Here is an 11,167-nt window from a genome sequence, read left to right on the forward strand (position 1 = left end):
GGTCATGGATTACTCTAAGGCGTCTGAAAATATTCCGAGAGGATTTGAAATCGTTGGAATGCGTTACCTCGGAGAAGAGCAAAATGAATTTAATATCGAAATTACTCGATAAACGGTGCCAAGGGACCAGGAGATATTCGCCAGAGAACAACCACTACCGAAGCTAATGTCCTAAATGATCCAGTGTTTAATGACGTATCTATTTAAAATATATTCTTGGAAATTTTGTCGGTCTAAAAACAATGTATTGTTAATTTTTAAGTAACCGAATAAAATATAAATTACTCTTATTGTTGCGTTTCCTATACCTACGTTATATATCAATTTTTTTCCTTATTTAGAAAATATTCCAGAAAATTGTATCTCTCCCTCTTATATAATACCCTACAACTACGTTATATTATCAGATATCATTTTCGATCTTGTTTAGAAAAAATGTCTCTCTCAAACGCGTACTACGACCCCGAAAATCCCTCCTCTTTTTCCGGATTGGATAAATTAACGAAAGGAGTTCCTCAGTCTTCGAGGAAAGAAGTTGAGAGTTTTCTATTAAAACAACCCACCTATACTATTCATCGTTATCGTCGATTAAAGTTTCCTCGCAATAAAATTACAGTGACATCTATGGATGAGACTCATCAGGCTGATTTAATAGTTTTAGATAAACTTTCCAGATACAACAAGGGTATGAAATATTTGTTAAGTAATATAGATGTTTTGAGTAAATACGCCTACGTTATACCTATTAAAAACAAGACTTCCGCGGAAGTTATAAGAGCTTTTAAAATAATACATAAAGATGTTGTACCCACGAATATAAATACGGACGCTGGCTCTGAATTTTTAGCTAAACCAGTTCAGCAATATTTTAAAGAGAAAGGTATTCACCACTACGTAGCTTACGGGAATAAAAAAATTGCGATCTGCGAGAGATTTAACAGAACGGTTCAAGAGAAAATACACAAATTCATAACTAGCGCTGATACTCGTAGCTATCTGAGTGCGTTACCAAAAATAGTTAAGGCTTACAATCACTCGATACACCGCTCAACTGGTATCGCGCCAGTCAATGTTAATCTACAAAATGAGCATAAGGTGTGGTACCGTCTTTTCGGTACCATTAAACCTGGGACAAAACCAAAGCTAAAAGAAGGTGATTTAGTAAGGTTGAGTAAATTTGAAAAAACCTTTTCAAAGGGATATAAAGGCTACTTTACAAAAGAGATCTTTATTATTGATAAGGTTTTATACCGTAATCCTCCAGTATACGTCGTTAAAGACAAAAATAACGAGATAATTAAAGGAACGTTTTACGAATACGAACTATCTAAAGTGATATGAATACGTTACAAATAAATCAAATATTATCATGCGACCAGAGGACAAAACCCTACTACCTAGGTACTTTTCCTAGAGACATGCTTCCCAGGAAACCTAGAAAGAAGAAATTTTGTTTTGTTCTGAACACGGAGAGAGCCGAGGATCCTGGACTTCATTGGGTAGCCATTTACGTTGAAAACAATGAAGGTAATTTTTTCTGCAGCTACGGGCAGAGCCCGGATACGTATAAAATTAACCTGGCCAAATACGCGTCCAGATGGATCTATAACGATAAATTAATTCAAGATATGTTCTCCCTTTGTTGCGGACCTCATTGTATATTCTTCCTTCTTCAAAGATGTCTGGGAAATTCGTTTCATAGAGTTCTGAAAATGTATGAAAATAAAACGGAAATTAACGACGCCTTATCTTTATGGAATATCTGCCTTCACTTGTTAAGACATAGATATGAAAAATGTAACCAATAAAATATTAAAGTTGTAATGTTTAATAATCAGATACACTTGTATTGAATGCGAGAATAAAAATATTTATTATTCGATTATAATTTTTTATATAAATTGTAATTATCATGCTTTTATATAAATTGTAATTATCATGCTTTTATATATAATCAGATACAAGCTTTTTTATATACTCAAATACATGCTTTTATATAATCAGATACGTGTTTTTCAATATAATGAGTTAGATGCTTTTATATAAAATGTAATAATCATTATTAAGGTTATTTTTTTGAATTTCTATAAGTTACCCATTCGATCTTAGATTCGGGCTTTTGAAGTTCTTTCAAACTAGCTTCGCGATCTTTTTTTATTTTGGCTTGTGTAGGGTACGGTTTTGATTTCGTAGATGGAATTTTCGCGAGTCTTTTTTTCGGCGAAGTCTCATCGTTAGGGTTTAGTTTCCGGAACTTTGAACCAGAAGCGCCCTTCGTTGATAAGGCCTGTTGAGACGTCACGGGCTGATTCGGTACCATGGGTGTTAAAACTGGCATACTCGGCGTTTGAGACGTCCCGGACTGTTTCGGTACCACGGGTCCGATGGGTGTTAAAATTGGCATACTGGTCGTTCGAGAGAGAGACGCTGGCGTAGTAAACGATATCGCCGGTGTTTGACCCATTGCTGTACTACTCATTATAGGCTGTGGGGTAGTCAGACTCGAGGAGATATTAAAAGGGATACTTTGGGGAGGGGTAGCGACATTAGTAGGGACAATTTGGGAGGGGGTAGAGATATTAATAGGTATATTCTGGATAGGGGTAGGCCACGATGGAGGAATCCAAGACGAGGATGAAGGACTTAGAGGCTGTATTTTACTCGACACTCCGGGTGCTGGAAAAGACGAACTCGTTGTAGGTGGCAAGATAGTAACGCTTGGTGGCTCCGCTAAACTCTTTAAAGATAAATATTTTTGAAGAGTTAAAAGGTACTCCTTCAATTTTTCCTCGGCAGAACCAGGCTTTCTCAGTACCTCTTTAATGGCGTTGTCTAAACTGTTAACTTCCTTTTGATTGTCCGTCAGTAAAGCCGCTGGTACTAAAACGCACTTTTTCATTATCTAGTAAAGACCGAAGCTATTGTCGGTATTAACATTGAAAGCAACGCCGGCCAGAATCCTCCTACCTGTTTAATTAACACCTGTCGCCTCTTTTTGTCGCTTAAACCTCTCTTGGATAAATACCTTATAACGTTTTTGTAACGTTGAAGTCTTTTCTTTTTATGACGATTCAATGGAATACCGCCGTTCTTCAAATTATAACAAATACCGCTTATACAATCCAATTGGGGTCGCGTACACTTTGATATTAAAAGTTTTCTTTGTTTCACACCGCTTTTACGCAAGAGATTTAAAAAGGGTAATTGGTTCCTAACCGACACGGGTAAAGGCATGTCTCGAAATGAGGTTAAATAAATTGAGATTTATATTTTATGGATTATTATTTTCTAACGTAGATTACCATCGGTCCTTCATTGGGGAATATATTGGACCTAAGTCTTAAACTATTATCGGTACTTTGTTTTAGATCTATTAAGATATAAGAATACTTTTTTTCGGTACACTCTTCGTACGCTTCCGTTAGGCGTTTGGTGTCTGTAGGAAAAAGCTGACGACTTAAATAGCGAACCTGGTTATTATCCCTAGGATTTTTAAACATAACGATATAAGAACAGTTCAATGATATATTTCTAGAATATTTACCTGGGTTAAAGACATTTTGAGACAGCAGCACGATGCTTAAAGATAAATGATGACTCCCGACACAAAAAAGATTACTTATAAACTCCTGTTTGGTACAGGTGTTAGCTAGATCGTCTAGGATTAAAAGATTATTTATTCGTTTATCAAAAAAATCAGAATCATTAGGAATTAGTCCTTCGTGGAATTCAATAGGTAAAAAGAGTTTCAGTTCATCAAAAATGTCCTGATAAACACTATAGCAATAGACTATTCTATCAGGAGGTTTGTCCATGATAATGTCTTTATATTTGAGTAAATTTATTACCCACGTTGTTTTCCCCGAGCTGCTTGGGCCAGCCAGTAAAATGGTCATCGGTGTTTCTAAGCGGAGGCGATACTCTAACCCGTTCTCCATTTTTAAAACGTTCTCTAATATCGTCTATGAACTCGTAGTTGACTCGATCTTCGTACGGTATCACTCTCACTTTAACAAGGTGGGAAAACGTGACCCGATGTTTAGTGGTCCGTTTTCTCATTTGACGTGGCAGACGGGTCTTGATGATTTAAATATCCGTAAGGAAGTGTTGTGTAATCCTCTAAGACTCTACGTTTATTGAAACTATATCCAAAGGTTTTCTTTAGATTGCCTAATAAAAGTGTAGCTGTTTCTTTACGTCTTACAACATTAAATGGAACGGTGACCGACAAAGTTTTAGAGGGACTATATAAAACACTTTTAATCGAATCAAAGTTAATGATTTCTTCATTTCTTCTGTTAAGGGTAATACCTTTCATTTTAATAACAGATTTACCGTCTGTGGTACGGTAAGCGTACAACTTAGGCCCTGTCGAGACAAATTCGAGAATCGTCTCACCCTTTAACTCATCCGTCCAACACCCTAGATTACTAGATAAGGGTGGTAGATATTCCCCTTCCTTTGTTACAACTATACATGAATCAGTGTCACAATAAAGTAACCTCTTACCCATTTTACTTATCGTATTATACAACTCGATACGTCCTAATGAACTAACAAAGGAAGCTATCGTGGGACTTCCTTTGTAGTAGGTAGGAGCGTATTCTTTTTTTAGTTTATAACTGACTAAACAGATTTTATCGTTTACCGGTTTCAGGTCTAACAGTTCTTTCGTTTCATCAGTTATTATCTGAACTAATCCAGCGTAAGAGTCAATGTATACATTTTTTCTCTTATCCGTATTGTAACTCATTTTTCCCCAAAGCGAATTTAGACATAGTTTACTAATGGCGCGGAGAGTGGGGTTGTCCACTATCTCTTCTTTATTAATAACTATTCCTTCTCGGTCATAAATTGATTTTAAATACGCTTCTTTTTGCTCTTCGCTTTCTATTCCCGAAGGCCAACCTGAACTAGATTGTTTAATTTTAAGGTAACAATCAATGAACGTGTCAAATAAACCGGTATTTTCTTTTCTGTCAAACTTATCTTTGTAATGTTGGACTTCAAAAAACTCTAGAATCTTATATCCATTTTTAACTGCTAGATATACCTCGGGACTTGGCCAACAACCACAGAAGGATCTTTCTTCCGAATTATGTGTACAGACTGATTGTTCAGTTTCAACGCATTTTAAACACAAAGCAAAGAAAAGTTTCTTTTTAGTTTTAATTGGAAGGACAGGCAAAAATAGATTTTCAGGCGCTAATACTCGACAAGAAATAAGACCGAAATAAAAATTAGGTTCAAAGTTGAAGTCTTTCGTAATAATTTCAGGATGACCTTTAGGAAATACGCCCCATTTACATACGTAAGGATAGAGCGAGCAGATATCTAGGTATTGAATAGACTCGCCCGGTTTTGCCTTATAATACAGACATATACACTCGCTTCTTCCCCCGTACAAGGCACTCCTGGATCCAATTGGTTGTTTAAATTTTAAACTGTCACAATAGAGTTTAGCGTCAGGATCATCTCGTAATCTCTCATTGAACTCGCATTCCCAAATATTGAGGTGTTCGGCGTTCGGTAAAATCTTTTTTAGATAATTTTCCCTATCTAGAGTTCTTTCGTAGACATTTCTGTTTAGATCTTTAACTATAGGATTGTACTCGTAATGTTTTGTGTGTTTTACACATCCGTGATAGACGCATCCGTTATAGTTTAAAACAATTTCAGGATTTTTACAATATCCGTCTATTAAATAGTTTGACACCCTTTTTTCCCCTTCCAATGACAAGGCAGTTTGAAATTTTACCCCGCGTAATTTTTCTTCCAAGGCTATACACTTTAAGGCTCCGATACTAAAATTTCCACGAAAACCCTTTGCAGGTACGACACCTAGTGTGTATTTTTCAAGATGTTTGTGAAGGAAAATATTAGTTACTGTTCCCGCTATGGTAATACCACCTACGTTAAGCACGTCGACCCCGGAGACATTCCTAAATAACTCTCTAAATTTTTCCATTCCTAATTGTAGGACCTTAACATCTTGAATAGCGTATGTTTCAAGCTCCTGTCTCAGATTATAGGGCTTATCCTTTCTTTCCGAATACCATTTCATAAAATCCGCGTGCTCCTTATCTTTAAAATTATCGGGCTCAAATTGATGTATCTCGGGTATAGGGCCTACATAGTCTAACGTTTTTTCATTATGGAACAGATGCGGGAATTAGTCTTTTTTTTCTTCCCCGAGATCGAATGTAGATGAAAATTTTCTTAAGGGGACACTAATAAATCTGTAACTGTCAATGAATTTGATCTTTAGATTTTTTAAGAAGAGTGCCATGATTTTTGAACCGTTGAAGATAGGCTCAGGAACTATATTCCTTCTAAGTATTTCTTTCAATATAAAGAAAAAATCGAACCCTGCCCCGTTATGAGCGCAGCAGATTACATCGGAAAACAACATTCGCGCAACCTTTACTTTCTTATTTCCCTTTTTAATAGAGCTTGTCTCACATTGGAAAAGATAGTCTATAAAATCCTTTATACAATCAAAGCCCCTAAAGACACGAATGGTAAATTCTTTTGAATCAACGGATTCTTGCGCAGCGGAAACCAAGAGTACGGGAGTGTGTTCATTATTTAAAGGGATAGTTTCACAATCGAAGTATAGAAGACGAACAGGAGGATAATCAATATCTAGGGGCATCACCCAACAATGATTTTTTTCATGCGTAATTTTACAATTTTTGCAATTTAGATCACACTTATGATTTGGTTTTATTTCGCGAGCGCAATTTCCGCATCGTTTCAAAGAATCGCATGTTCCGTTACTCTTATGGTTATTGAAACATTCGGTTCCCTTTAAATATCTATTACACTCCTCGCATCTTATGAGTTTATACTCGTCTTTTCCATGATAAGCCTCCGTTGTTAAACAGCGGTAACACTTAGCCGTTTCCGAGCAAGAATGACTAGATTTTTCTTCCAGACCGTAAAATAGGGTTAAACAGTATTGACAATAAGCCTTAGCCGCGAACATTGAGATGTAAGACCGTACAACATGCATATGATTCCCAACTTTGAGGAGGAAAATTTTTTTTCCTTGTGAGGACCTATAAATATTTTCTCAAACTTCTCTTCCGCTGAAAAAATTACAATCTGGTAATCTGACAAGGCATTTTGAAACTTTTGAACACCCAATAAATCTACAGGACCCTCCGGGACTTCGGCTAATGCGTGTAACTCTAAAGCCGCGGTTTTTTGGGAAGGGTGGTCTACATTTCTTAATAATCGGAAGCTCCATTGATTAAACTCGTTTAGCTTTCCTATTGATTTTAAATAAGTTCGATCAGCTAGACTTTTACCCACGGCTAAGGCTCTAGAAACGCATAGAGTATCATTATTTCTAATAGGTATGTAAGCATAACCTTGATCAATATATTTATCCAGTTCAGCTATAGTTCGATTATGCACCGCTTTTCTACCTGTCATTGGAACATTGCATTTTAAAAGAATAACATCAATTTTTAGAGAACCCTCTAATAAAAGACTACGTTTGGACTGAGCCACCTTTTCGATACTAGAGAGTAATCGATCAGGAGTTAACTCATTTATCGCCATAAATCTTAAATTTACAGGGTTCTCTAACGCGTCGGAGCTTATGGCGAATCTAATTAAGTTATACTCTTCATTATTTTGCGTGATTTGGTTTATAAGAGATGTTAATATTTGGGAAAGTTGTTCGTGAATTTTTGTTAATTTTAGTTCTTCTAAGTTACGGAATTTAACATTATATTCTGTTGTAATACATTTATATTTTCTAGATTTTCGATTAGATATTTTGTCTATCTTGAAATATTGTTCAGGTCTAAATTTTGTGGATAAATCGATGGGATAAAGTTCATCATCTGAGGATGACGAAGTGTCCGACATTTTTTTCTTAATGGGAAAGTTCTTCAAATCTATTGATTGTTTTCTCCAAGGCAACAATTATGTTATGGAGATCGTCTGAATCTCTAATTACGAACTGCTTCTCATAGGGTTGTCCTCTGTATTTAAAGATGGCTATTTCTCGGTCAGGCGTGGTGGCTATTTGAATGGGTTCTTCTGACATATATACCGTTGCGCCCCAATCTCCCTGAGCGTTGTTCAGAATTGATTTCAGTTCAAATGCGCTCTCGTATTTAATACATATACCGTCCTTAGTAGGGATGGGAAACGGTTTTCGCGGGTTCTTTGATTTCGCGTACCTCCTAATATCAAGGTATAGAGACCATTGAACGACGATATTTTAACACCTAATAATCTATCCCGACCATATTCTATTATATGATCTTTCCAATCTTCCTTTTTAAATCCCGACTGAGATAACAAGGTCTCTACTTCTTTGTCACAGGATTGTGTCTCATCCTTTGATTCGGCCTATTGAAATGCCTATTTCCTATGAACTAAATCTTCTAATCTCATTGAAAAAGTATAAAGTACTCACCATTCTCAGGAATAGAAATTTCTTGCTGCGAGATGTTAATGCAGTAATTTCGGCACGAATGAATCTCGAACGTTGAGTCTGAGCTTTTATACTATACGGTTGTTATCTTTTCTAGGTTTACGTCCGAGAGGGTTTCATATTACTTAACTACGTCATTATATATTCAGTAAATTAAATTTATATTTAAACCTTCAACGACATCTGTTTCTTTTTAACGAAATTGAATAATTATAACCTTAAGGTCAAATTAAATTAGTTTTCGGCGTGTGATAATTTATAACTAACTCTTTCCCATAGGCCGATGAACGTATTTATTCGCGTTATAATATTAAATTACATACGCATCTTTTATTTTTAAGTCTCCAAACACATCTGGTTTAGTTTAACTTTATATAACTCGTTCAGTTGTAATCTTAAACTTAGTTATAGATATTTTATAAATCTTTCCTATCGTCGATGATCGTCTTTATTTATGTTATTATATATGTATAGATTAAATAATATTAGATTTCATTCGTATCTTTTATTTTTCAAAGTCTCCAAACACATCTGTTTTCCTTTAATTTTTTATCCAAGTCTTTCACGTGTAATCTTAAGGCTACACTTAACTATCGAAAATTTTATAACTAATTATACTATCACCGATGAACGGTTTCGTGTTACTATCGGACTCCTAGTATACTCGTGGGTGAGAAAAAATGTATAAATACAGCGTTTAAGCCTTTGTATTCTCTACAACGCAATAAAATTTCATAAACTCAATAACTTCTTCTTCTAGTCTCGCAATAAAAAATGTAAGTATTTTTCTAGTATTTTAAAATGGTTAGGCAACAGTGACCCTTATCTTAGTGTCTTTTAGTTTCTAACGCATCACCATATATCTATAACCTCTTCTTTACTCAGAAGTCTTTTTAAAAACTTAATATATACATATAATGTAAGTATTTTCTATTAGATTTAAACCCTCGATTAAGAGACTTATATTTTAAAATAGGGAGTCCCTTATCTTTATCGCCACGAGCTTCGCGATCGTTTTTAGTCGCACTAGGAACCTACGTTGTAGGTTTCTAGTCAAAGAAGTATTAAATCTTAACTAATATTTTAGAATTTTTCCTTATACGTGTGTTTTCATTTTAATAGATAGGCTGCATACGCGATAGCGGTGAACGTAGCGTTAGGAATTTTCAAATTCCTGACGAGGAGTGTTTCCGTAGAACGGATAACACGGTTATTTATAATAACCTCAGATATTCCGGTTTGGGGCGTGATGGTGAATACGGTCAAGACGAGATCCGAACCGTACTTCAACAATTAACCCGAGGTTGCGATACCGTTTACGTAAAAGGGCCAGATCAAAAAGAATTTTTAAATTTTTTTCTTGGAACCCTCCGGGTTGTGGATATAGGAAGGTTGGGTGCCCCTTCAATTCGCATTATGCCGGGAGGGGAAGATGTCTATGACCCCCATTTACGATTCCCGCATAACGGAGATAGATGCGCTCTGGTAAGAGCTAGAAAAATTGAGGTCTTTTTCAACGCTCAAGAAATGGCACCTCAGAGCCGCGCCGGCTCGGTCGATTGGGGTTTAGCCGACGAAGCTCCGGTTTCGCCGGCACCCAATCGTAATTTAATTCCGGCCGGTGCTGAATCTCCTTATTCGTGGGAGAGTAATTGGGGTGACGATGGTGACATAGATATCCCCATTTTACGTAACGTTATCAACACTGAATACCGGCCCCGTATCGAAACCCCTCCTCCCCCATACCCTGGTACTCCTTCCCCTCCTCCAAACATCCTTCCTCCCGATGACCCGCTTGAGCGAATTCAACAACCAGCCCAGGCTGTTGTCATTCAGGAAGGACCTCCGATTCCTGGCGCCGATCATCGCGAGATAACGTTAAACCTATCTGACGGTAAATAGAAAACTTTTTTAAATAATGCATCATTTATTAACTGTAAACTAATGAATCATTTATTAATTGTAAACTAATCTTTTGCAGTTCCGCGCGACACCCCGATCCTAATCACCGTGGCGGGTGGTAAGTATATATTAGCATTTGAAAAGGTTTACAATAGGGTATAATAATACTCTATTGATTCGTTACAGAGGGGCCTTTGCTTTTAAAGATTACTTTTTAAAATTTATTCATATATATTTACTTTTTAAAATTTATTCATATTTATATATTTCATCTTATCTATTTTGTGTATTTTCATTTTATATCTTACTTTTATGTATTTTTCAATTATATCTTATTTTCTGTATTTTTCATTTATTATTTATGCATTTAATGTATATGTAATCGTACAATTAAAGTAAATTTTTACAGTTAAAGATTACGTTGTCAGTCAATACCTTTAAAACTATTGGCGACATCTTGTTCAGTCAATTTTCTGATCTTTCTAGCGCAATGACCGAGTAGCGGATAACATGTAGGCGTAGAGAAAACCGTCTCCAGTGAAATTCGAGACGTTAACAGATGTCTAACATACGTCGCATAAGCTAACACCCTCTTATCTAAATCTGGCCATTACGTCACGACTAAAGAAGTTCACGCCCCTTAACCAGTTAAAAAAGACCTAATCAATTGGCGACCCCCACCCTCGACCAATAAACGAACTCAAAGAAACCCCCCCGGATAAAAAACCGGTGTTCCCCCACTCTAGACACACGCGAGTATACACGCGCGGGTCTAGCGCGCTAGAAGGCTGGCGGCACACTTAAATGACC

The 11,167-nt window shown here is 36.3% G+C and overlaps 3 protein-coding genes across 3 annotated transcripts; 1 reads left to right on the top strand and 2 right to left on the bottom strand.

Annotated features, from left to right (window-relative positions):
- Window positions 1-1,616: 1,616 nt before the first annotated feature.
- On the bottom strand, window positions 1,617-3,380 carry LOC149679486 (uncharacterized). The gene is made up of 4 exons (XM_089835672.1): window positions 2,968-3,380; window positions 2,816-2,902; window positions 2,096-2,737; window positions 1,617-1,706 (listed from the first exon to the last, which is right to left on the bottom strand). The coding sequence occupies exons 1-4, from the start codon at window positions 3,232-3,234 to the stop codon at window positions 1,617-1,619; spliced, it is 1,086 nt and encodes a 361-aa protein (XP_089691798.1). The 5' UTR covers window positions 3,235-3,380.
- A 16-nt stretch (window positions 3,381-3,396) lies between these two features.
- Window positions 3,397-4,345, bottom strand: LOC149679487 (uncharacterized). The gene is made up of 2 exons (XM_089835247.1): window positions 3,545-4,345; window positions 3,397-3,483 (listed from the first exon to the last, which is right to left on the bottom strand). The coding sequence occupies exons 1-2, from the start codon at window positions 3,936-3,938 to the stop codon at window positions 3,458-3,460; spliced, it is 420 nt and encodes a 139-aa protein (XP_089691373.1). The 5' UTR covers window positions 3,939-4,345; the 3' UTR covers window positions 3,397-3,457.
- Window positions 4,346-8,378: 4,033 nt separating this feature from the next.
- On the top strand, window positions 8,379-10,632 carry LOC149679488 (uncharacterized). The gene is made up of 4 exons (XM_089835673.1): window positions 8,379-8,480; window positions 9,578-10,349; window positions 10,437-10,475; window positions 10,544-10,632. The coding sequence occupies exons 1-4, from the start codon at window positions 8,379-8,381 to the stop codon at window positions 10,573-10,575; spliced, it is 945 nt and encodes a 314-aa protein (XP_089691799.1). The 3' UTR covers window positions 10,576-10,632.
- Window positions 10,633-11,167: the final 535 nt, after the last annotated feature.

The sequence above is a fragment of the Phalangium opilio genome, unplaced genomic scaffold (assembly GCF_054372755.1).
Source record: "Phalangium opilio isolate 3A_F unplaced genomic scaffold, DU_Popi_V2 ptg000041l_1, whole genome shotgun sequence".
In the NCBI taxonomy this organism is placed as follows: Eukaryota; Metazoa; Arthropoda; class Arachnida; order Opiliones; family Phalangiidae; genus Phalangium; species Phalangium opilio.